A 27,495-nucleotide genomic window follows, 5' to 3' on the forward strand; every position below is an offset into this window, starting at 1 on the left:
CGTAATTTCTTTTGAGGAACAACAACTAGCAAAAAAACAAATCGTTTCACAGTTCATGGAGGTATTGATATTAGTATTTTTAATCACATAAATGTGATCTTGCTTGTCACATGTGGATGGAAATTTCTACATGAGTTTTCACTCTTTATGGACAAAGGTCATTGTAAGTATTCATGGTTCGAATAAATTCACTTGGCCATGGCACACTAGTGGAAATGGTCACTCTAGTCTTCGTATTCCTCGGGTTAGCATCTCAAAATCTTGGAAAAAATGTGGAAACTCTTGCGCAATTCAAAATTGAAAATGAAAACTGAGTTTCTTTTTTGTTGGATCTGTGGTTTGATTATCTCATTTAAAATCCAAGTTTACAATGCTTTTTAATATCTCCACTATAACAAACGTGGTTATTATTTCTTTTTGGGATTCATCAACCTCTTCATGGACTCTCTATATGGTGTGATTTGAACGATGAAGTGGTAGTTGATTTTCAGTTGCTTTCTTCTTGCCTGTCGTTATTTTCACTATCTTTGTGTGAGGATGTTTGCATTTGGACACTTGAAGCTTCAGGTTCTTTCTCGATTAAATCTCTCTCAAATCACTTGGCTTCTTCTTCTTTGATGCCCAAGTCGAAAAGCCCCAAGAATATTAATATTATTGTTTGGATTTTGCTTAACAGAAGTATTAAATGTTATTTAGTTTTTTTGTAGCATTAGATGTAACTCACAAGCTTATTTTGTTGTAAACCAAAGTCTTGGAGAATTCTTAAAGTAAAAGTATCAATCTTGTTACGTGAATACAAACTAAATCACCCTTAGGGAAGTCGAAACGTTAACTAAAGCTAACAACTCAAACAACTAAACAATCAAATTAACTAACATGGCTTAAAAGCAAGTGAAAAAAAAAGGAATAAAACATACAAAAATCCCAAAAAAAACCTCTACATCAACTCATCCCCACCTAAAAATAAACTTGTCCTTGGAGTTATGTGGATAATTTGAAACCCTCAGGAGCAAAATATGGGAAAAGACCTACATCATTAAAGGTGGAGCTGATATTCAAATAAGCTAGGAAGTCTATCTTGTATGTGTTATCACCAAACTTCTCCAATACAGTAAAAGGACCAATCTTCTTGTTGCTCAGTTTATGGTAATATACTTTAGGTAAACGACTCTTTTAAAGGTAAACCATAACAAGATCATCTGGTTGAAAGGTGAAGAATCATTTATGAAAAATAGTATGGAAGTATCTATCGCACGTCAAACAATGTTATAAACGATATTACAGCATTCCACAGAACATTCAACAAATATAAATAACAAAAAAAGTGATTATCAAGTATTGCTAACCCAATTCGGTGAATAACAACCACGTCTAGAAGGCAGTATACCCGGGAAAGATAACTTCACTACTATAGATGATAAGCAATTACAACATGGTACTTATCTATAATGATAATACAATTACAGTGGCCTTTGTAGAGCTTAACCACTCAACTATGCATTCACCTAGGCTCCACCTAAATGTGAGTCTCCCTCTCTTAGATACTTAGGCTCTCTCTAAGTTGTGATATCAGTGAAGAACGTCTTAGGTTCCCTCTAAGACTGAGACTCCCACTCGGCTAGATTTAAACTCCCCTTAAGTCGTGAGACTTCCTCTCACTTGTACTTTAGCTTTCCCTTTCGAGCAAAGACCACTTCACACATGTAGCTTAGGCTCCTCCTAAGCTTAAAAACCCCTTCTCAAGAAGTATACTGTGAAGGATCTCGATTTAAAGAGATCCTTGAGCGGAAGCGGATCGTCCAAATTCCAATTTGATTAAAAAAAACAAATTTACGATAAACATATAGGATGCGCATTCTTAAATAGTAAATTTCAACATGCTTTTTATTAAGAAATAGAGTTAAGAGATACTATCTTTGAAGAACCCTTCTTCTTGTATATCCCTCGATCTGCTACTTGAAGGAAATCGATCATGAGGATTTTCATGAGCAGCAGAAAGATCATTCCAAATTATAATCATATATGAACTTTACAAATTACAGTCATAAATAGAAACATACGGTTATGCATTCATTACATAAATTACAACATGAAACTGTTAGGTTTTATGTCCTAAAAACTCACAGTTTGTAAAATGATAAAACATTTTCTATTATCAATATACTTGTTATTGATCTCATAAATTATATGAAAGTCTAAATCCAATAAACTAAGACCCATGACTATTGTATGAGTACTTTAACTTTATGTGGAGACATAAGAGTGGATCGGGTTCGAGTAAATAGTCAAAATGATCTATGGTACATGAATGAGGTTGGGTACCTTATTCTGGTAACATCATTGGATACGGCCTACTCTGTAGTTGTTACAAAGAGTTGTAAAGTACTACATACGGTGTGATCCTAATTCGTACATGTTATGACATGAAGAGTGAGGGCATCCTATGTAATGCGTTTGCATAAGATCAAGACCAAGAAATAAGTCACTCTTACTTTATAACGTTATTTACTGTTTAAGATTGGCTATTTCACCTAGATGACCTAGGTAACTCGATTTTAATCCTGAGCTAACTATGAACTCCCGTTTAATCGGGATTGTCCTTAGAGTTGCATAGTTGAGGGTTGGCTCAACAGCGCCAGCTCAATAAGACTCACATTTTAGGGATAAGATTGGATAGATAGCTGGGGACATAGGGTGCAAGACGGAATTCACGCCAACCCAATTTAGGGATAGGAAAAAGGTTGTTCTCTCAAGTACTGAATCAAAGTCTTGAACAAGAGCCCCCACCCTCTCACTGGGCTAAGATAGTTTAGTTTAGTAATTGGATCACAAACCAATTGTTCATTAGAGGATCAGTGGGGACTTGAGAAATAAAACGTAATCTCGGGGGTAAAACAGATATTTGATCCAGCCGTTATTATGAACAACTTGTGAAGGTCGACTTGCTGATTATGGTTAAATCATGTGGATATAATATATCTATAGTGAGGAGAGTGCAACTATGGGCTTTAGTGGAATGACCCATTAGTTAACGAATGGAGATTAATTTGGTCTAATGAGTTTAGCCAATTAATCTCGGATCGTTGGAGCCCATGATCTATAGGTCCGCGAGATCCCCCTATTAGCTCATAACGGACTAGCTATAGAATAGCGTGATAAGTTAATTTGAAAGATTCAAGTTATAATTAAGGGAATTAGTAATTATATGAGATATAATTATGTTTAATTTTAGAAATTAAACGGAATAGGAGAATTTATATATTTAAATATGATTTAAATATATAAAGATGGATATGTGTTAAAATTAATTTAATATTTGATATTAAATTAATTAAGTTTTATTTAATAATTAATTTATGAAATTAATTAGATTTTTATTTTTAAAATTGAAATAGATTTATAAAATCAAATTTTGATTTTTATATAAAATTGGAAAAATAAGAAAATAAAACACTTAAATGGAAAAAGAAGATTTTCCATTATCCATCTTTGAACTAGCTCACACATATAGCAATAGCTTAGCCTTGTCTTCTCCAAGTATGAGCTACAACTCATGCAGCTCTTCTCTTTGCATGTTGATCTGCAATATAATGAAGAGATTATAGTGAAAATTGGGCATGCAAGCTATAGTGAATTTTAGAGAAAATTCGGTTTGAAGAATGGTTTTTCAACAAGGTTGTTGCAGTGAGCTTTTCTCCTTCATCCCTTGATTCAAGCTTGTTTTAAGTCCCACAACTCAATCTAGAGCACCAAGAGAACAGTGGGGAAGATCTTGAGGTGGTCTACAATAAGATTTGGAGAAGATTGCAGCTGGAGAAGGAGCTTTGAAGAAGTTCTACAAGAGGTATGTCTTGAAACCCATTTTTCTGCAGAAACATGCTTTATATTATGCCAAAATTAGTGAATTTGAGTACTTAGATGATCCTTGTACTTCCGCTACTATTGATACAATCCTACAGAAACTACAAAAAATAAAGGAGAATTTACACACATTTGTAGACTTATTGCCAATGCTTCTTGATCACGACCGCTCAAACACAACAACCTTGAACGCTCGGCCAACACAACCGCGACACTGCACAAACACCACACACTCGAACTCAATGTCACCTAGGTCACGAACACCCCAACAACACGAACGACCTCAACAGAACCTCGACGGCGTCAAGTTGAGTATGACACCACCAAGAAGGCTACCTTGGTATTCTCGGTGTGAAAATCCAGAGGGTGGGCTCTGTATGGACTTGGTTTGAGGTAAAAGACGAAGAAAACAAAAATCGTGTAAACGATTGAGCAAGTGAAATAAGGTTGAACCTATCGTATAGATCGATGCCCAATCGTTTAGAAAAAGCTAAGTGATCGTCTAGCAAAAGCTAAGCGATCGTTTAGCTCATCGCTTAGCTGCGTGTCTCTCGCCTACAAACACTACATGATCATTTACCTTAGTTAAGTTGTCGCTTAGTAAATCCCATTTACTTGACAACTTCCGTGAGAGTTTTTCCGATAGAGAAAATCTCAAAATCACAAATTTTCATATTGCTAAAATTAGGAAAACAATTTTCTTTTTATCTCACGGTTACCATGAAACCACCAAACCTCCTACTCAGTTGGTTATTAGAGAAAAAGATTTAATTATCCAATAATTAATATTATTATAAATATAATTGATAACCAACTTATCATACTATATTCATAACCTATAGTTTTAATATTTCATCTCATGAAACATATAAACCATAGCTCTTTTTTATTCCATAGTACTTAATATAAATCTCATTTACATTAATCCTCCACTATAAGTATCTCATACATCATACTGATCATATCATATATAATCGAATTTACCTCTTGTCAATTTGAACATTTCAAATCAACATCAATAACTGATCCTCAGTTGAATCCATTGAGCTACCAAGGGGACCTTATGAACCTGTAGCTCGAAGCTCTAACAGTACATGAATAGCTGACTAAATTCTTTAGTTATGGGATCCACCATCCGTTAACTACCAAACACTTCACTAAAGACCGACAATTGAACTCTCCTTACCACAAATATATTACATGTCCATCTTAACCAATCAGCAGTGCTACAACCCTTCACAGATCGCTTGTAAGTACAGCTCGGCCAATAACCGTTATGCCCCTGTAGTCACATCTAACTTCGTAAGTATCACTGATTCTTCTAATGAACATAAGTCATAGTCCTACTATGACTGAGTCATCTCTTCCAAAGAGAATTTGTGGCCACTATGTTCAAGCTCCGGAATCAACCCTTAAGGGAGCAATCTCTCTACTTATTCCTGCTTCAAGAAATGAATGAATTCCATCTTGTGGATTGAGTTCTCAGCTCCCAGATCAGACAAGTCCCCAAAAAGGTAAGCATGTTAAGTTGTCAATCTGGCCATTTTCACCCATATTAATCAAAGGACCGCCTCAAAGGCAGAAGTTCCTAAAACACTCACGGTTGAGGTCGTGTCATCTATGGTCATTTAGGTGAGATGTAAGTCTCTAGTATCAACGGCGTTATATACAGAGTTTATTCATCTCGTGGTCCAGTCTTATACAAACTCTTTGTATAGGACACCCTCGCTCGCACATCTCCACATGAATGGTCAGGATCTACCATCTATAGTAGTTTACAACACTTGCAAACCTCTACAAAGCAGGCCATATCCGTAGTGTCACTAAGATCAGGTATCTAACCTTAATCCTTATACTATAGACCTATTTAAATTATCAGTTAAGGTATGATCCACTTGTACATCACATATACACGCTTAAGTTTACATAAGATAACCACGGAGCTTTGTTTATTGGATATGAGTAAATGCCAAAATGAAATAACATTTATTTTATTCATCAAACAATGTGTATTATTACAAACAACAAGACTTCGGAAGAATTAGGACACCAATCCCAACACACCAATCCCAAAAATCTCCTACTTGTCCTAATGACTTGGAAGACAATGAAAAACATATACAATATACAATAAACTAGGGCACACTTCAGTATCATCTCCTACTTACCCTAGACAAGATGTTGCATGTCCCGCAGACTCAGACTCTTCGGGTGACCCTCGAACACTTAAGTCGCGAAGGCTTTTGTAAAAGGATCAGTAACATTGTGCTCCGATGCGATCTTCGTGACTATCACATCACCGTGATGCACATCTCCCTGATTACGTGATATTTCCGTTCAATGTGCTTATCCCGATGATGACTCCGAGACTCTTTTGAATTTGCCACAGCCCCGCTGTTATCACAAGAAATAGCGATAGGCAAATCCATATTTTGAACAACTTCCAAACCTGAAATGAATTTCCTCAGCCAAACAGCCTCCTTAGCTACTTCACAAGCGGCGTATTCGGATTCCATAGTGGAGTCTGCGATGCATTCTTACTTGATGCTATGTCGTACTACATTCCATCCATTCAAAGTGAACATTGACCCCGATGTCAGTTTGTGAGAATCTCTATCGGTCTGAAAGTCACAATCTGTGTATTCTATAAGGATCAGATCCTTTTCTCCATACACTAGCATGTAATCCCTCGTTCTCCGAAGATACTTGAGGATCGTCTTGACCGCTGTCTAGTGATCAAATTCTGGACTGGACTGATACCAACTGATAATCCTACTGCATAGCAAATATCGGGTCCGGTACACAACATTGCATGCATCAAGCTTCCTACAACTGAAACATAGGGAATCCATCTCATTTCCTCAATCTCTTGAGGTGTCTTAGGACATTGATCATTAGATAAAACGATTCCATGCCTGAAGGGTAATAAACCTCTATTGGAATCTTGCATCTTGTACCTGATCAACATTTGATCAATATACGATACCTGAGACAGGGCTAATCGTTTGTTCTTACGATCCTGAATGATCTGGATCTCTAGAACATACTACGCCTCACCCAAACCTTTCATTAAGAACTGGGCAGTTAGCCAATTCTTAATGTCAGTCAAATACCCTACATCATTCACAATGAGGAGGATATCATCCACATACAATACTAGGAAAGCTACTAAGCTGTTGATGATCTTCTTGTAGACAAAAGGCTCATCAATGTTTTGATCAAAGCCAAACGACTTGAGAGTAGTGTCAAATCTGATGTTCCAAGATCTAGATGCTTGTTTCAGCCTATAAATGGATCTATTAAGCTTGCAAACTCTTTGCTCTTGATTTGAAACTATGAACCCCTCTGGTTGAGTCATATGAATGTCTTCAAATTCTTATCTTTTTAGAAGTTAGAATTTGTATGCAACATGAAGGTCAAATTCAATTCTCATCCAGAGTTAGAAGTATACAATATTTTGTCTTCTAGATAACTAGGAGGATAGTATTTTAAGTGCATTCTAAGGGACTATTTGAGAGGTTAGAATGTAATCAGGATTACTAGGAATCAAAGAAATGTTGGAATTTGTGAAGAACTGAGAACGGTACAGAAATGGGATCGTGAAACATGAAAATGGCAGAAAAGAGGGTTGGGTTGAAAATGTGGGAAAGGTATGAGTTTGATATTACAAATCAAGCTCAAAACACTCAATCTAAACATGGGCTTTAGATTACATTATATTACAAATCTATTTCATTACAGGTTTTCCAAACAACCTCTAATAGTCTCTTTCTAAATTGGACTAATGATGAGGAATTGTCCCTGCTACCATAACAAATTTTACACCTTAACAACTTTTACATCTTGTACACTAAAAGGGTATGAGAATGTTTATTTCATAAATTCAATTTAGATTGAACAAAATATTACAATTTTTAATTTTTTTTGCAAATATAGCATAAATAAGACTTTTCTTAATATGACTCTGCCTACATTACATTTGAGTTTGAGTTCGATTTGAATTACATTAGAACTTTAAACTTCTTGCTATATTTACTTTTTACTATTTATGTAAATACTTAAAATGACATAGTGAAACCATCTACAACTAAAGGCAAAGAGATTTATCTCATTTCTTAAAAACGTGTAAGAGTAACTATTTTCAATAAAAGAATATGAGCTCTCGTAATTAGTAATTTCAAAATAATAATAATTTTAACCATGTTGTTAAACCCCATTGTTTTAAAAATAAAGGTCATGTTTACTCCAAGAAAACTGTAATAAATCAATAGTAATTTGAAAAGTTGGTCTTATTTGATTATGTTTGGTATTGTTTATTTATGTTTCATATCCATACTGATATTGGGAACTTATTTTAAACCTGTAATAAAAAATGCAAACTAGTTGACGAACGTAGGATATTGAATCCAATTGAATTTGACAATTAAATCGGTATCATTATCGTTACTGCTACCGTTATTGTTACTGTTACAATATAAGAATTATAAATTTGTCACATTTCTTGTTATTGCTACCTTACTATTATTGTTTGACTCTAAACGGTAACTGTGACGATAACAGTAAATGTTATAAAATCATAATTCTAAGTAAATATGATTAAAAACAATCCAATCATGTTTGTGAATGTGGCTCATTAAGATTAATCTATCAATTAAATTTTATTACGATTATACCAATTTTCATTACAGATTAGTAAATGTAGAGAAAGATTTGAGAAGAAGATAGGTCCAGAATTTGGCTAGGATGTCTTAAACCAGCTGCAATTTTCAGTAATGCCTGCCAATTCAATCAAACGTCAACAAAGGTTACCTATCCTTTGACCTTTTCTTTGTTTTTTTTTTCCCCCTCACTGGGTTGACTTTGAAGAATAGATACAACATAGTTGAAAATTCGGATAGGTTTGAAATTTGGAGTCTTAAATTTCGGTAGATTTCTTTCGATTTCTTGAAATTTCAATATTTTCATCGAAATTTTGACCTATTGAAATTTCAAAGATTTTTTTTAGCTATCTTAGTTTAATGGAAATTTTTTCTCTTTCACCATTAAAAAAAATTATTTTCAAGAAACCATATATTTCACTCAAATATTTTATATTGAATTTTCATATATTTCATCTCAAATTTGAATTGAAGCGAGTTCTTTAATATTTCTCTCATTTTCTCTCAAGTTCTATCTACTTCTAGCTTTTTATTCTTTCTTTTCTATTATGTTGTGTTATAATGTTTTGCTTTTTACATCCCTCTTATGTTTAATGTTATGATTTTTCTATTCTTATTGTATTATGTTATGTTAGTTTAATGCTATGATTTTTTATTTTTGTATCCATTTCATTTTATAATAAACAATTTACAATTATTTTATATACAAATATTATGTTCTTTAATTTTGTAATTAATTTTCAAAATTTAATATTGTTTTGTAATTATTTTTCCATTTCTTTTTTAATTTTTACTCTCGCATCGACATTTACACAAATATTCTACAATATACATCTAAACATTGTCTTACTTTATAGATAGGATGATTAAAAATGGTCAATTATAATCTAATTTGGTCAAAATCAAAGTTTTATTTTCTAATTATAACCATTTTCATCGATTTCCATGAAGTTTTCCAAAATTTTCATTGATATTGATATTTCCATAAAATCGGAACCTCGATATTTCTATCAACAATATTTCGAATCTTGGATACAACTAATGAAATACAACCAACTCTTAAAATGAGAACATTGACCTTTATGCAATTGCTCCAAATATATCAATGAATTTATATATTAACATACAAGTGAAGAATTCTTCTAAGTTAAAAACATAGATTTTAGATTATAATCATTTTCAGCCCTATTGGACATTTTTAGTCTATATATTTTTAATAAATTTTAAAATTTTACCATGAAGTCATTTTCTTATTAATTCTTCCTAAAAAAAAATTAGTCTCTTTTGAGTCTCACTTTTATAAATTGTGAAAAATATATTTACCGTCTTTTTTGCATAAAAATTATCAAAAATATATGAAATAAAACTCAAAATACAAGAATCAAAATAGTATTTTAGTCTAGATTTTAATAGTCTACACAATTGACAACTAGGTGCGTTCGATATATCTATACATCGAAGACCTCTTCCATTTTTTTTATGGCTGTGATCAAAATAAGAATGAGCCATACCCTTGTTCAATGAAGAAAAAAAGAGGAAGAAAGAAAGAACATTTTCGTTTAAAATACTACCACCATCAAATTTAAATATTGCACCCAAGTGAAAAAGGGAACTTCCAATTTGTTTAAGGTTAGAATTTAGAACCTTTGAAGATAAAATGAATACAAAACCTGAAAAATAATAATTCCTCAAATATGTCCCCCAATGAACATTTGAACCTATAAAAAGAAAAAGAAAAAGAAGCAAACAGTGACAAGAATGCAAAAATGTGTCGGCAAAGATTTTACAGTGGCTGGAGTTCTTGCTCTGGAACTGCTGCATTGACAGGCATATATGAATTGAAGGCTGCTTGTCTCCTTCTCAAAATAAACCATGCTCCCAATGCTGACAGCCCAAGAATAAGTGTGACAATAATAGCTAAACCCACCATAATATAGAGTCGCTTCCACAATGATCTAAACCATATAAAAGAGACTGGATTATATTAGTGCCGTGCAACATTAGCAATCCATGAATACAAGACTCAACAAAGAATATAGTATGAAAAGTAACATATGTATGGCTACATTACCATTTTAGTCCCCATGGTTGTGTTTGTTTAATCCATGAATTTCTTAAAAAATTATTACCCTCCTGACTCCTGAGGTTAAGGTTAAGAGGATCCAACCATTGATATCGTCGTTTTTTTTTCAGGGGGAAGAAAACATAGCTTTTCATTGATACGATGAAAAGAGTCTAATCCTAAAAAATATAAGATACCGTAACACAACATAATGCTAAAAATCATTGTTTAAACAAACGGGCTAGTTGATAAAACAAAACCAAGTGTAAAAAAATTCAGTTTAAATTTTATTATGCTTGCACTCGTTGAGTATATTATAAACGATAATGAGCTCGCTATTTTAGCAAATGATGAAAAGAAGGTTAATGATACTTCATCCACAAGAAGCTCAACAAGCTTTTGAAATAGCAAAAGCTAAATAGAGGAAAGCTCGAAGGCAAGAGCCAAACAATCGGAGGAAATCTAGCCCACCCATCATTATTTTCTCTAGTTGGCTTAATTCCTTGTGTGATGTACTCAATCATCGTTAGGTAATGTCATGTCTATGAATCACAGACCTCTTGGTCATTAACACATCCATATGGCAGTTGAGATATGCCCACTTTGACAGCACTATTATCATGTTTATGATATTAATGACTAAAACCAAAATTTTAATAACATAATTCAAAAATTTTGAAGTTTAAAACTAAATAGGCAACTGACAACAATCAATATTTATTAACTAAATCTATAATTTAACATCTACATATATTTACATACCTACCTTTCCATTAGAGGTTCAATCTTCCATTGAAGGACCTGGTAACTTCCAAATGTAGGAGGTAGCTGCATGTGATGCTCGACAATCAGGGAAATTATTGTCTGCCAGAAAAAAAAAAAAATATATATATATATTAAAGGGATGCTTCATGCTTGTGAATTTTTGTTGTTATGTAGTTTACAGTTGCAGGCATGATCACTTACAATGGCAGTCGCATGTGAGAAAAATTCTGAAGGTTCATTAGGGAGTATGGCCAACTGAATAAGTGAATCATTTCCTCTCATGGTAAAATTCAATAAAAGAACCTGAAACAACGGTTAGAAATGTATGCATTAAGAAGTTAGATATGGTCACAAACTCAAACATTAAGAAAAGAATGAGAGAGATATCTGTCAGGGTAAATCATAAATTTAGCCTATTTCCTTAAACATCAATACATTTCAACTACATATTAAAACGTTGAATTGTAATTTTCAATAGTCACCTCCCACCGATGTTATAAACTAAATTAAACTATGACATGATATGTCCATTGAATTAATGTTGGTTCATTTGGCATGACATGGTGTGATAATAGTCAAGTCCATCAATGTTTATCCAATAGTTATATAACGTCAATAATTAGTTGAGTCAACTAACTATAGAAACTAGTTAGAACCATAATTCAAATTTTAATGACTTTTAAAGCTTAGGGATCAAATAGGCAGAACAATGGACTAAATTTATATTTATAACCTATTTGTTAATACCATGGTTATCGTTAAATAATTCAAAAGAATTTTCAATCCCCGATGGGTCATGTGACTAACCTGCGAATGACTGACATTTAACTCGTGAGCAATATGATCAGAAAGTTCTGTAATATGAGGCTCCAGATCTGTGTAGCTTATGTTCAACAATATCTCAAATGTGATACGTCCAATCTGGAGCTCTCCTGCACGTAATACAAAAGAAAACACTTAACGGACAGGCCTTTAATGAATCCTTGAATCACAGTTTTTTTCCATTGCCCTTGTGCACAAGCCATTTAGGCTGGATATCTTCAGCGTCTTCAATTGGGATTTGGTTACCCCTCTTATATCTTTGGACTGGATTGGATTGATTCTAATGGATCATCCCTTCAAAGAACACGAGTCAGTGATTTGGTCCAGCATCATTTGTGCGGTTTTATTTTAGAATTGGGAGGAAAGAAACTATCAGATCTTCAGCAACAGCTCAAAATCATCCGAAGACATCCTTGATTCATCTATTTTTAATGCGTTTTTTTGTTGTTGTAAACATTTACTGCCCCTAAAAAGATCATGGTCTCAGTTACCTTACCCTTTGATTGGGCTATTTTATAAATTTTTTGGATTATTTCATTCATCAATGAAATTGTTTATTATCCCCACAAAAAAAAAAAAAGACAAAAAAACAAACAAACAAACAAAACAAAGAAACAAATAGGCCTTCAAGGTAGAGATTGCCACATATAATACGTTTTTTGAAATAGTCATCAAATGAAAATTTAATTTCAAAACGGTCATATACTATTTCTAAAATGTTAAAAAACCAATACTCGTGTCACAAATTCCAGTAGAACCTCAATTGTCATCATGACATGAAGGATGGCATAATGCCATAGCTACTCTTTTTTAACTTTAGATAAATTAAGCTCAAATAAAGATATCCGACACATAATGAAAAGAAAATTATTAAAGAACCAACTGATATGGTGTCGAGCTTCTGTACTGGCATAAAAGGGGAGGGAAAAAAAACCTTGGAATTAACTATACCTGGAATCGTATAATGTGGTGACTCGTCCGGAGCAGATGCAGGTGCTATATCAGTATCGTGTGATGTATTTGAAACTGAAGGAGCATGGGCATGATCATCTGAAATGTGAAGCCTTTCCCATAACTCAGAACAGTTGGTTTTCCAAAATCCAATTTTTGAATGCGCTCTGTCATACATCACTAAAGTGTTGCGGACAACGATTCCTATAACAAAAAAACAGCCATGCTAAAATGTGATATGTTTTTAAATGAAAAATTAGGCTTGGGGAACTATGAAAAAACCATACCTCCAAGAAGAGTAGTTTGATCATTTCCATTCTCAAAAATTCCCAGACAATATGCACCATGCACCTTCGAGTGCTGAATTAATGATTTAGAAAATTCAAAGTAAAGTAGAAGCCGTTAACTTATTATGCTTAGCAATTCCACAAACTTTTATAACCATTATATCAATTGAAAAAAAATAATAATAAACGGAGGTTTATAACTAAACAAATAAATAAATAATAATAAAATCAACCGGAGGCTCTCATTTTGTTAAGGAGGCATATATTACCCCTACCCCACACATAATCCCATGTAAACACACATGGATTCACAAAGTAACAGACAAGTCCAAAACTCATAAGTAATCAAGAGTAATTATTCCTTACCCGGAACAAGTAATTTTCTGGAGCTAGAGACAACTTTTGTCCATTATCAAATACCATGTCAACTGTCGGAAATATGTTTGATAATTCAGCAGCATCACTAACACAAAGTAACAAATTAATTACTCGTTGTAAATCACGTTAAAACGGACAACTTAGTAGCTAGGCATACCTTCCAGCACCAGAAAAGCATATATCTTTAAAATTTGGGTCAGGACCATCAATCTTCTTCAAAGAATGAAGCTCATCCATAATCTGAAGGATTTTTTTAAAAATAATAATAGTAAAATTATAAATAAATAAATAAATAATTGTCCATTATAAAACAAAAATGTCAAAAACAGGATCCAAACAGTTAACAACTCATGATCACATGCGTAACATTGAAATCAAGCCTCTTGCAAAAGAAGAAAGTCTATTACGCTCGATCTATAGACTATTTGCACAGCACGGCAAAGAAGACATACAAGGCAACAACATTCGAGGGAGCACAAAAAGAGAGGCAGGTTATAGGCCTGGTGGGATATATTTACTAATGGGATCAATCATTCCTTTTCATAAAAATAAACCAAAACTTTCTTCATTTCATTCTGTTCCTTTCTCCATTTCATTGTATAGATAAAGTTCTTCAGATCACACAAGAACTTGGCATTCCACTTTACCACAGTGAATTGAAATCATCCGCAAATATATAAAATGTTCCCGTTTGTCAAGGTTGTCAAGGAAACAATGTAAATTGGGTAGAGCAACTAGAACAAAGTAAAGATACCCCGACTGAGAATGTTAAATTCAGAGATATAAGTAAAGATGGTCCTGGAAAAGTAGGCCTTAGACCATCTTGTCCTTGCGAAACATGTAACAATCTTCAAATTCAGACATAAGTAAAGAAACTCTGACTGAGAATGTTAAATTCAAAGATATAGAAGCTTACAGCATCCTTAAAAGCTCCAAACGCTTCCACTGGTAGGTAAGCATAAGTTGTACCACTATCCAAGACAGTTCCATATCTTCCATCAAAAATGCTTGGAGTCAGAAGCAACCGTTTACCCGCAACATGTATCTCCTTCAAATCAACATTGTAATATGGACTGTTGTCATCCCGAAACTAAAGTAAATGTGTGAGATGTATCAATTGTAATTGTTATGAATCAGAATGAAGGACATTTTTTAAGGTTAAATGACTTTGGTACACACCTTCTGACAGGGTCTGAGTAGCTAAAAATCATATCTGATGGAGGAGAGATTCCACCAAGAACCATAGCACCACCACCAATATCCATACCACCATAGCATAATGAGAAAGAATCATTGATCACACCTTTTTCAACTAGTTGATCGACAATACTAAGATCACCAGTGCCCAAACCCATAATTCCATCAGCACGTTGACTAAAGAGATCACCAGTTTCCACATTCTCACAACCAAACACAGCCCGCTGTGGTATGAGTTCACTCTGATTGCCAAAAGATATAACATCCTCACCAAGGACACCACTGCTAGTACTCATTTCAGCATATTGCCTCTCATAGACACACTGCAATCCGTCATTGTCACAAGTGCAATCAATATTGCATTTAACGGGTTCATAAGTGCTTGATGATTCTGGCTCAAACTTTGGGTCCTGATAGAAATAAAAGTTTAAGTAGCAACTACAGCACATTGCAAGGTACCTATGAAGAAAAAACTAGAAATGATTTAATATAAATGTAATAAATGACTAGAGAAATTTTATCCACAAAACTAACATATGGACAAGCTTCAAGACCCATATAGAATACCGACAATACAATTCTGTCACATTCATTAAATAGCTAATGCCTTCTAGTTATCCACATTTCTCTAAATAGGAGGGAAACAATATTCCGATCTTCAGAGTCAGATACCATTTCAAGATCACTTGTTCCTAAAAACAATTTACCCATCGAAGGAGATTTTTTTAAATTATCGATTGACCCAAATACTTAAGCTGATGGGTGAAGGTAAATTTAATATTATATTATCAACACTCTCCTCACTTGTGGGCTTGGAATATATAGAAGACCCAACACGTGGAAATCAATATTAATTGGGGAGGAAATACATTGTAGTGCAAGAGTTTGAAACACAAGACCTCCTCACCTCCTCAACCACTTACTTTGATACCGTCTTCAATCGTCAATTGACCCAAAAACTTATGAGTGAAGGTAAATTTACTATTATATCATCTAACAATTTTTGTCATTTACAGATCCATCATTTTATCTATTTCCTTACCAGATTGTGACAAATTACCAATTCCCAAATCAATATTCATAGAAAGCAATCAAAAGAAAAAGAGCAGATGATTGAATATGAATATGAATATGAAAGTCTTATAAATGATCTGACAAGGATCGATCTCTAAACATTTTAACCTGATGCCTCCCACACTCTTCGCAAGTTGAGCAAGGAACATAAGTAACCGTACTCCCCGTATCAACAATAAGCGCAAATTGCTGCGGCGGAGTTCCGATCCAAAGCCGCGTGGTATAATACCTAAACAGAAAAACCACATTTCATTTAAAAAAAAAAAAAAAAAAAAAAAAAAAAAAAAAAAAGAACACAACCATCCAAAATTTGAAGGAAATGGAACATACCCATTGAGAAGGAGGTCGTCGTAGAGGCGCATTCGAGCGTTGGAGCGATTATTCGAACTGGGGAATTGGCGGAGATGGCGGTGAGGGTTGGAGATCAATTTGGAGGAATTAGGGGAAGAGAGGTAAAGAGGCAACACCATGGCGCGATGTGAAGGTGTAAGGAGAGGATTGGAGGAGATGGGATCGGCGAAGAGCAAGAAATGGAGGAGTATTGCAGCGAGTAGATACGGTGATTGTGCCATGGAAAGAATGGAAAGGATTGGAAATGGCGGAGGTCAACGAAAGGATGAAGATCAAAGGAGAACGGATTGAAGGAAGGCGAAATCGAAGGTGAGAGCTGATGGATTTAACATAAACTATTGGAGTCGGAGTTTGGTGAATGATGATGATTCATTTTTGGGAGGGAAAGTCAGACTTCATTGAGAACGATCGAATTGTTTTTATAATGTTTCTTTTTTTGGAAACAAATACGGTTTTTTTAAATAAAAAATAAATATAAATTCAAGAGAACGTTATAGACATTGCATCCAAAATATTAGCATATATAATATGATTTTAAAAAAATTGTAAATATGTCCAAACTTAAATAGTCTAATATGTCATATTATTGGTAGGAGTTAGTGATATACTGGTAAGAGTCTATCAACGATAGAAATCTATCGCTGATAGACTTATTTATATTTGCAATTTTCTTTAAATGATGTTATACACTTAGTTATTATTCCTAAAAATGCTACCAATTGCAATTATCCTAAATTTAAGGTTGTTTTCAAATAAACGAAAATGAGTCAACTTATTTGTAAATATGGTAACATGTCAATATTTATCTAGGGCAGATAGTGACATTTTGTTGTACTTAAATTATTTTCAGCAGTTTTACCATTTATTCCTAAATTTAATCCTTGGATTTTATCTAATAAAAATTTTAACAACGGGGTTTGTTTAGAACAAGTAGTTGGTTATAATAGATTGTTTTAGTTTGGATTATAATAGTATGTGTTTGAGGTATCAACTATTTTAGTTTGATAAGGAAGTAGTTAACACTATAACAAACAATAAAAAAAATGATGAGGGTAAAATAGTAAAAACTATAACAAATAGTAAATATCATAGCAAATAGTAGTTTTGAAATAGAGTTTATTGTAACTAATTAGAGGTTTTGAAATAATATCTACGGTAATAAGAGGTGATTATTATAGTCTTAGAATAGCATTTGCCCAAATGTCTCCTAAGTATCGATTATAGTCCAATTGACATGAACGTGTGCTATTAACTTCAAGGTCTGAGATTTGATTCTTTCACCCTACAACAGTTAGTATAGAAAAATTTTATTTAATTTTTTATATATTAAATTAAGATTAAGGAATTCATTCTGATTTATAAGTATAAAATTGTTCTTTTGATGGTGTTAAAATAAGTCTTTTTTAAGTGGGAAAAAAAATATATATTCAATAGTGTTGGAGAATATACAATCTAAACAAATCATGAAATTAAGTAAAATTGAAATAAATATATGTACATATAATTCTATTGATTTTTTTTTTTTTTTTTTTTTAAAAACATGCTTTTAGAATTAATAATAAGTTTGAGTTGTCTAAAAAAACTATAAGTTTGAGTTTGTTCAAATTATTTTAGGTGAATGCGTGAACCATACACAATCTAAATTGTACTAATTGTTTTGGGTCATTACTTGAACGCCTTTAAAAAAGAGTTTAGTTCGACTAACATAAAATTTGACTATCGATCTTAAAGTTTGATTCTTTCCCCACCTTACATGTTCTAAAAAAGTCAAAATAATATACCGAATAATATTATACACATATATATGTATATAGTAAAGTTCATAATTTATAACTCAAATAATATAAAACTATACATATTAAATTTTAAATTCTAAAATTGAAATAATTTATAGATGTATCCCTTTAAAATTTAAGAAATAAAATAAAATATATAAATCTACGTATTGAAAACAAATGTAAATATATATATTGTAAAGTAAAGAAATAAAATAAAGGTACACTGTGTGTGTTAGGATTCAAATTGAGGACCAGCATCGCTAAAACAAGCCTAGCTTAACTGACATGATACTTATTAAATTATCAATATCGAAGTCAGAAGTTCGATTCACTAACTTCATGCATCATTTTTTAAACGAAAAAATGTCATCCAACAAACCCTTAATTAAAAGATTGAAAGAAAAATGAGGGCCTACCTGAGATTTCAAGGCTACACAATTATAAGGTGGGAAAAAGTTGAGTCATGTTATGAATTTGAGGAGCACAACGGCGCACAATAAGAACACGAATATATAAAAAAAATATAATATATAATACAATAAATATAATATAATATATAAAATAAATAGATAACAAAAAGTATATAAAATAACAAATAATGGATTTCTCAACTTTCTCCAATCTTTTTTTATTGATCACCAATATTTACGTCTTTTAAAACTCACTAAATGTCACTATTTAGATATGAAATATGTCTTGTTAAAACCGTACTAGGAAAAAATCATAGTGAATGAAAAAGAGTACATATTTCATATAATTTGATACTATTAAAAAGAATATAGTATATTCACTTCCCCTCATGGAAACGTCACTTGAGATTTTTGAGTCGCCAGTGCTTTTGTAAATAAGTTTGTTGTACAGTGATGTAACCAATTTCTTCAAGATCATGAGTGTAGAAAAGCTTTGGTGAAATATATTTTATTCTATCTCCTATAATATATCCTCATTTGATTTGGGATATGCACGCTATGTTGTCTTTGTATAATATAGTAGGAAGATTTTTACTAGAAGACGAACCACATGTTCCACAAATGTGTCGAGTCATTGACCTTAGACATACACATTCTCAACTAGCCTCATGAATTGCCAGAATTTCAGCATGATTTGAGTAAGTGGCCGTTACGATCCGTTTCACTGATCGTCATGATATAACGGTTCCTCCATATATGGACAAATAACCTGTTTGAGATCTAACTTTGTGTGAATTAGATAAATATTCGGAACTTGTATAACCAACTAGATCAACATTTGATTTATTTGAATAAAACAAATGATCGTTCCTTGGAGATACAGAGTATATGCTTAATTTCGTTCCAATGTCTTTTTGTTGGAAAAAAAAAAACTATATTTGGCTAATAAATTTATTGAAAATGCAATATCTAGTCTTGTATTATTAGCAAGATAAATAAGTATACCAATTGCACTGAGATATGGTACTTCAGGACCAATAAATTCTTCATTATCATATCGAGGTCGAAATATATATTTCTTCACATCTAATGAACGAACTTCTATTGAAATGTTCAATGGATATGTTTTGTCCACATAAAATCTTTTTAAAAAATTCATTGTATAAGTTGACTAATAAATAAATATCTCATCTGCTAAATGCTCAATTTGCAAGCTAAGGAAAAAAATTATTTTTCCGAGATCTTTCATCTCAAATTATTTCTTAAGATATTCTATTGCCTTTGAAAGCTCTTCAGGAGTCCCAACTATATTTAAGTAATCAACATGTACGATTATAATAACAAATCTTGACTGTGATTTTTATAAAAATACATGGACATATTGGTCTGTTTTGTTATCGTTCTTTCAACAAATATCCACTCAGGCAATCGTACTACATTCATCCTGATTGTTTCAATCCACATAATGATCTTTGTGACTTTATTAAATACAATTCTCAAGAATTTGATTTATATGTTTCAGGTACTTTAAATCCTTACAGGATTCTCATATAAATATCATTATTTAGAGATCTATATAAATATGTTGTGACTATATCCATAAGATGCATATTCAGACTTTCATACACAGTCAGACCAATTAAATATCTTAGTGTAATTGCATCCACCACCGAAAAATACGTCTCATCATAATCAATACCAGGTATTTCTAAGAAAATTGTGCAACTAGTCTTGCTTTATATCTTGCACCTCATTATTTTCATTTATTTTCCTCATAAATGCCCATTTATATCTCATATGTTTGACACCTTATGGTATTCGAACTACTAGTCTAAAAACTTGATTTTTTTAAAGTGAGTTTAATTCTAACTCGATTGCTTCTTTCCATTGAAGCTAATCTTTTCTATGTCGACATTCTTCAATAGATTTTGGTTCAAAATCCTTATTTTCAGATATAATATCAAGAGCAACATTATATAAAAAAATGTTGTCAATAACTACATGAGTTCGTTCCATCTTTTTCCTGTCATGACATAGTTTATTGAAATTTCATTATAATCTTTAGATATTTTATTTTCCTCACTAGTCATGCCATGAATTTTTTCATGGGTATTTACGTCATCGACCAAGTCTTTTTTACTATTAATTATTTTTATTTTTCGAGGATTTTTATTTTTGGAACCCACTGGTCTACCACGTTTCTGATATGTTTCAAACTCATTAATGAAACTTGCTGTGTTGGGATATCAATTTTTTATCGAGCATCGACAATTGATATATGTGACTTAGTTACTTTCTTTACATCTGGTAACTGATTTGCTATATTTTGCAAATGAATTTGTCTTCTAAACTTCAAGTTCACATCGATCTGGACGGAGATCTAAATGAGACAATAAAAATGCATTCCATGTAATTTCTTTTTCCAACTTCTTAATTCCTTCCTCACTAATATTGGAAAATTTGTCTCATTCAAATGACAATCAGCAAATTGTGCAATAAATATATCACCCGTCAGGGGTTCAAGATATTTGACAATTGATCGGGAATCATATCCAATATATATTCCTAACCTCCTTTAAGAACCCATCTTAGTACGTTGTGGTGGAGCAATTGGAACATATATTGCACATCCAAAAATTCTCAGATGGGAAATATTTGACTAGTGGCCATAAACTAATTGTAATGACAAGTATTTATGATAAGATACTGGCCTAATGCATAGAAGTGACGTTGCATGCAAAATAACATGTCCCCATACATATGTAGGGAGCTTAACTCTTGTAAGCAATGGTCTGACAATTAACTGCAAACGTTTTATGAATGATTTTATTAAACCATTTTATATATGAACATGGGCTACAACATGTTCAACACTTATCCTAATTGACATACAATAATCATCAAAAGCTTGAAATGTAAATTCACCAACATTATCAAGACAAATGATCTTAATTATATAATTAGAAAATTGTGCTCTTAACTTAATTATTTGAGCAAGTAATATTGCAAATGCAAGATTTCGACTTGATAATAAACACACTGTTGGGTTTTATGTCATAAAACTCGTGGTTTGTAAACAATAGAACTTATTCTGAAAATTCAATAAAGTGTTATTGAATAGATGTTTTGCTTAATAGAAATCCAATAAACCCGAAAGTCCCTTGATTATTGGATGAGTACTGGAGACATAAAGGTGGATCAGGTCCAAGTAAATAATCAAAATGATCTATAGTATATGAATACGGTTGGATACCTTATTCTGGTAACACTATTGGATGTGGCATGCTTTGTAGCTATTACAAAGAGTTGTAAAGTGCTACAAACGAAGTGGTCCTAATTCGTTCATGTTGGGACACGAGAAGTAGGGGTGTCCTTGTGCAAAAGGGTTTGTACAAGATCGAACCACGAAATTAGTCACTCTTACTTTATAACGTTGTTTACCGTTTATGATTGACTATTTCAAAGCAATGACCTAGGTAACTTGACCTTAATCCTGAGCTAACTATGAACTCCTGTCTATTTGGAATTATCCTTAGATTTGCGGCTCAATAAATCTCCCATTTCAGGGGTAAGACTGGATAGATAATTGGGGACATAGGGTACAAGACGAAATTCACTCACACCCGCTTTTAGGGATAGTAGAGAGGTTGTTCCCTTAATGCTGATTCTGGGTCTTGAACAAGGGGTCGCGCCCTCTCGTTGGCCTGAGAGGGACTCAGTTTTGTTGATTGGATCATAAAACAATTGATCATTAAGGGATCATGGTTATATCAAGTAGACATAATATATCTACAGTGAGGGGTGATCCATTAGTTGATGAATGAAGGTTAGATCGGTCTAATGAGCTTAGTCGATTAATCTCGGATTGTTGGAGCTCATGATCTGTAGGTCCACGAGGTCTTCCTAAATGGATTGACTTTAGAGTAGCATGATAAGTTAATTTGAAATGTTCAAATTAGAATAAATCGGAATTGGAGAATATATATGTAAATATGATTTAAATATATAAAGATGAATTTATGTAAAATTAATTTAATATTGGATATTAAATTAATTAGAATTATTTAAATTGTTTAAATAATTATTTATTGATTTTATTAGAAAATTAAATTTTTAAAATTAATAAATTTTGATTTTAGAATTAAAATATGTTTTTAAAATCAAAAATAGATTTTGGAAATAGAAAAACACAAAAAAGGAAAAATTGGATTTTTCCATCTTCATCTTCAAATTAGCTCACAAAGAACCCATTATCTTCAACCTTCAATTACTTCAAGCATGAGCTGCATCCTATATAACAAATCTGAAGTGATGCAACTAAAAGAATTTTAGCTAAAATTCATGAGAAGAAAGTGTTCTTCATTTGGGTTGTTGCAATGAGCTTTCTCCAAAATCCTTTGATTCCAGCTTATTTTGAGTCCTACAACTCAATTTAAAGCACCAAGAGAATAGTAGGGAAAATCTTATGGTAGTATGCACAGAGATTTGGAAGAATTAGGAGCTGAAAATCAAGATTTCAACGGTTCTTCAAAGGCATGTCTTGAAACCCTTTAAATTCTGTTTGAGCATGTTTTCTTTTCTGCCAAAATTAATGAATTAGAGTGCTTATCGATCCTCGTTGCTTTCGCTGCGTGCTAGTACCTGTCCAACACACACGTGTGACCATCTGCTAGATGTGTCTATTAATATCATAAAATATCTAAACGCTCCACTTCCACATATATCACCAAGAATTCGTTCTAAAAATGCAGATGATTTGGTCCCCACTTTAACGGGTGATGGTCTAATGATTAATTTGCCTTGAGAGCAAGTATCACATGATAATTTATTAGATTGAAGAATCTTCTAGCTCTTCAATGATTGCCAATTTGAATTATAAATAAATCTTCTCATCATTATAGATCCTGGATGACCCAATTAGTCATGCCAAATTGTAAATATGTCTGGATTCATGAACTTTAGATTTATTGTTGGATATGTCTTCCGGTATACGTTTTTCATATAAGACAATAAATGTGATATATAGATACTCCATATTATTCTTTCTATTAGTCTTACCATTGCAACGTATATCTTTAAAACTAAGTAGATTTCTCTTTTGATAACAATGCATTGTCAATTGCAAATTTTGTTCCTCTGGGTAAAATAATGTTTGTTTTTCCAAACTCTTCAATTAGGTTTGTATAACTTGATATTGTACTAACTTTTGCTTCCAACATAGTTAGTTTGGAAAAATATTTTATAATTGTAAGTATTGTATGTATAGTTGCATTGTTTGCCAGACATAGATATTCTTTACTCATCTTTTAGTCACTCAACATATGAAAATGATCCAAGTTTCTTCACTAAAAGAAAATAATTACAATAAGAAAAACAATATTTGGAATATACAAGTTTAACATTATTGAGAAGGAAAAAAACATGGAGATGAATAAATTAAAAAATAACATTAACTCTAGATATTTTCAAAGTCAAAGGAAACATTTGATGTTCCATTAATTCTGCCGATTTTTCTCTTCAGGAGATTCAAAGAGGTCTGTCACATCCAAATTTGTCATATGGGATGGGTCAAATATGTCATTATCCTAGTATGCAAATTTTGCTTCTACATTTTTCTTTTTTTCTTCAGGGATGCTTGATAAAGATCAACTAAGTGTCTTGACGTACGACAGGTACGTGCCCAATACCAAGTCATTCCGCATCAGAAACATTTATTTTCAACACTTTTTGAACTCTTATCTTGTGGAGCTTTTCTTCTGCGATCATCATTTGTGTGGTTCTTTTGAAATTTGAATGATTAGAACAACCACCACGAAAATAATAATTCTTTCTTCATCTGTCACAGTCATGACCTCGACTAAGATTATTATTAAAATTCACATCATTCACTTCAGGGAATAGCGTCGTCCGGTTGGTCGAGATGTATGATTTTTCATTAATAACTCGTTATTTTGTTCAGCCATGAGAAGACATGAAATTAGTTAAGAATATTGTTTAAAACATTTTTTTCGATATTGGTGCTGTAGGAGCATATTCGAGACATGAAATGTAGAAAATGTCTTCTTTAACATATCAACATCAGTAAGTTTCTCTTCGCATAGCAAAAATTTCGAAGTGACTTTAAATAATGTGGAGTTGTAACCAATTTTTTATTTGAATTCTTGTAGCATCAAGTGCATCAACTCATAACGAGTTTTAGAAAGAATAACTGGTTTTTTGTGATCATACATCTATTTCAAATTTTTCTACAAGATACGAGATATTTTACTATAAGATACTCAATTTTCAATCCCTCATGGAGATGATGACGAAGGAAAATCATAGCTTTTGCTTTGTCCTGATTGGATATTGTATTTCATTCTTTAATAGTCTCTTCAAGATTTATAGCATCCAAGTGGATTTTGGCATAAAGTATCCATGACAAATAATTACTGCCGTTAATATTGAGGGCGGAAAATTCTAATTTTGTGAGATTTTTCATGACATCACTATCATAAACTATTGTATTAGAAATTTAATAAATATTAAATACGAAAAATAACGTTAAGTTTATTAATTATAACGAAGAGGGAAAAAACGGAATACATTTAGGACCTACCGAGAAAAACGATAGGAGCTCGTTGATAACGTGTTTTGAATTTGAAGAGCACAATAACGCACGACGACAACACGGATATAGATAAAATATAATATATAATAAAATAAATAAATATATTATAATATATAAATATATAAAATAAATAAATAATAAAATTTAAATAAAATAACAAAGAATGGATTTCTCCAATTTCTCCAATCTATTCAAATTGATTACCAATATGTGTGTATTTCAAAATCCACCAAATGCCACTATTTATGGGTAATTTAGCAAGTAGGAGGTAGATTATATGAACACGAATAGTGTGTAATCTTGAGACACATGAACGACACATGGGGTAATGGATAAGTGACATATGGTCAATTGACACTAATAATGAGCATCTGCATTACACCTAACTTAACATATTTACAATAAGTCCCACACAATGTTTGTTTGGTTGAAATGCTATTTTAGACCTTGAACTTTGAAGTTTGTTATACTTTGGTCTCTGGACTTTTAAAAACGTCTATTTTAGTCCCCAAACTTTTAAAAGTGCTTACTTTGATATCTGTTATTAAAAACCTGTTAATTGTTAAACAAAATGATGAGATAACTTGTATTTTTTTATGGCCAGACTATCAAATAAGTTAGTCGCGCTAAAAAATGTGGGTTTGAATTTTTAATTAGGTGGTAAAGTGATCTATAGAACTCAAAAGTCATTTTACATTTACGATTTTGGCGGTTCAGTACTTTATCTTGATTGTTAGCATTTTAATTCACCTTCTTTTTGCTCAACACATGCTAGACGCAATTTCATCAAAGAGTTAACAAAATCTTAATAGTACAGACTAGAATAAAGATTTTTTAAAAGTTTAGGGACTAAAACAGACGTTTTTAAAAGCTTAGAAACAAAAATAGAACAAGATTTAAAGTCTAGAGACCCAAATAGGATTAAAACTTTTTTTTTTTTTTTTTTTACTTTCAATAAATGAAGAATTTTCTCGTTACAAGACCTACACTGCTGCTTCCTGGTTTGATCCGACATGCATTATATGTTTACATGTTGTTTAGGGTTTAGGATTTAATATATTGATCTCATTATCAAATCCCATTGCAATAGTTCTTAAAGTTTAGCATCATTTATGCTCATTAATATTATGAACACCATAGTATGAAACTTGAGCCGACAACCTTGGAGTAACAAAACTGAATATTTGACTCCCATTTGACTTATGATTCACAACAAAAAATACATCAATAATCTGACAAATTTCCTTTTCTTTTTTTCTTTCTGAGAAAATAATGTGACAAATTTCCCAAAATCAATCACTCCGACCCATTTACATGTTAATTTTCATAAGACGTGAAAACTTTTTTTTTACACATATATATCAGAGAAACCCTAACCCCAAATCCTCAATCTCCGTCGCGACGGAGTGATTCCCAGCGAGATGAAACGGTGGCAGCGGCGCACATTGGAGGTTTCCAGTGAGGTGAAACGACGCCGCAGGCATCAGAAGCCCTCCATTTCTCACCGCCGCCAATTTCTCCACTCTCTCTGCAACTTTTCCCCTGAGTTCCACCAACGACGACCGGAATCGCTTCAAGTCCTCGATTCCCATACATTCCACAGGCTCATCCCACCAGAATCCCCCGCTACTCCTCATTCTCTCTACCTCCGCCGCGCGCCTCTTCTCGATTTCGAACTCGGCCATTGCATCATCGAAATCGCGATTCAACTCCGCCAGAGGGAGGTAGGATTCCGCCGGCTTCGGGGGAGCAAAATTCGCCGTTAGGGAACGATCCAGAAGCAAATCAACATTAGGATGGCCGAATGTATAGATTTTGCCGGTGGGAGAGAAGACGAGGATAGCAATCTCAGCGCCGCAGAGAATGGAGAGCTCCGCCGCCTTGTTGAAAAGTCCGGCACGGCGTTTGGAAAACGTTACTTGCTGTCTACTCTTCACTTCTAGCTTCTTGATTTCGATTTTTTGACGGCCTAATGATTTCTTCATTCTGAATTTGTTGTTACTTTTTTACTGTCCTCAATTTGTTTTGCAACGGAATAATATATACACATTTTCTTTTTGAAATTATATATGGTACAAATAATGACCAAATATGGTATATAATGATGACAAATATATGTTTATTAATTATTATTATTTTTTCACTTCAATTACGTATCTGTCCTCTCCAGCTTCGCTACTTATAAATATGGAATTATTTTGAATTGTTTATGGAAAAAAATGGAAAAAATGTAATTACTTTTGAAACTTCATAGTTGTTGTTGACTTTTAATATGCCAATAATAATAATAA

At 32.7% G+C, this 27,495-nt stretch overlaps 2 protein-coding genes across 4 annotated transcripts; both read right to left on the minus strand.

Annotated features, from left to right (window-relative positions):
• Window positions 1–10,071: 10,071 nt before the first annotated feature.
• On the minus strand, window positions 10,072–16,821 carry LOC120089457 (aspartic proteinase CDR1-like). Of its 3 annotated transcripts, none has more exons than XM_039046934.2 (12): window positions 16,386–16,821; window positions 16,164–16,284; window positions 14,964–15,391; window positions 14,701–14,857; window positions 13,942–14,024; window positions 13,773–13,869; window positions 13,407–13,479; window positions 13,120–13,323; window positions 12,154–12,278; window positions 11,548–11,649; window positions 11,348–11,445; window positions 10,072–10,474 (listed from the first exon to the last, which is right to left on the minus strand). In XM_039046934.2, the coding sequence occupies exons 1-12, from the start codon at window positions 16,625–16,627 to the stop codon at window positions 10,303–10,305; spliced, it is 1,902 nt and encodes a 633-aa protein (XP_038902862.1). In that variant the 5' UTR covers window positions 16,628–16,821; the 3' UTR covers window positions 10,072–10,302. The 3 variants fall into 3 exon arrangements, with proteins under 3 accessions (XP_038902862.1, XP_038902863.1, XP_038902864.1); XM_039046935.2 differs by having other exon boundaries at window positions 11,344–11,445; window positions 16,386–16,798; XM_039046936.2 differs by having other exon boundaries at window positions 14,964–15,440; window positions 16,386–16,796.
• A 9,621-nt stretch (window positions 16,822–26,442) lies between these two features.
• LOC120089356 (agamous-like MADS-box protein AGL62) lies at window positions 26,443–27,265 on the minus strand. Its single transcript, XM_039046794.2, has one exon. The coding sequence runs from the start codon at window positions 27,187–27,189 to the stop codon at window positions 26,566–26,568; it is 624 nt and encodes a 207-aa protein (XP_038902722.1). The 5' UTR covers window positions 27,190–27,265; the 3' UTR covers window positions 26,443–26,565.
• Window positions 27,266–27,495: the final 230 nt, after the last annotated feature.

The sequence above is a fragment of the Benincasa hispida genome, chromosome 10, assembly GCF_027475165.1.
Source record: "Benincasa hispida cultivar pf3 chromosome 10, pf3_genome.v1.1, whole genome shotgun sequence".
NCBI classification, from domain to species: domain Eukaryota; kingdom Viridiplantae; phylum Streptophyta; class Magnoliopsida; order Cucurbitales; family Cucurbitaceae; genus Benincasa; species Benincasa hispida.

Excerpts from the sequence above, each read along its gene's own strand:
- LOC120089457 (XM_039046934.2), bottom strand. The coding sequence starts at position 16,627 with ATGGCACAATCACCGTATCTACTCGCTGCAATACTCCTCCATTTCTTG. Across the intron at positions 14,858-14,963 it reads TACTCAGACCCTGTCAGAAG|TCCATATTACAATGTTGATT; the intron begins GTGTGTACCAAA and ends GGATGACAACAG. Across the intron at positions 11,650-12,153 it reads TAAATGTCAGTCATTCGCAG|GTTCTTTTATTGAATTTTAC; the intron begins GTTAGTCACATG and ends CCGTTGTTTCAG.
- LOC120089356 (XM_039046794.2), bottom strand. The coding sequence starts at position 27,189 with ATGAAGAAATCATTAGGCCGTCAAAAAATCGAAATCAAGAAGCTAGAA.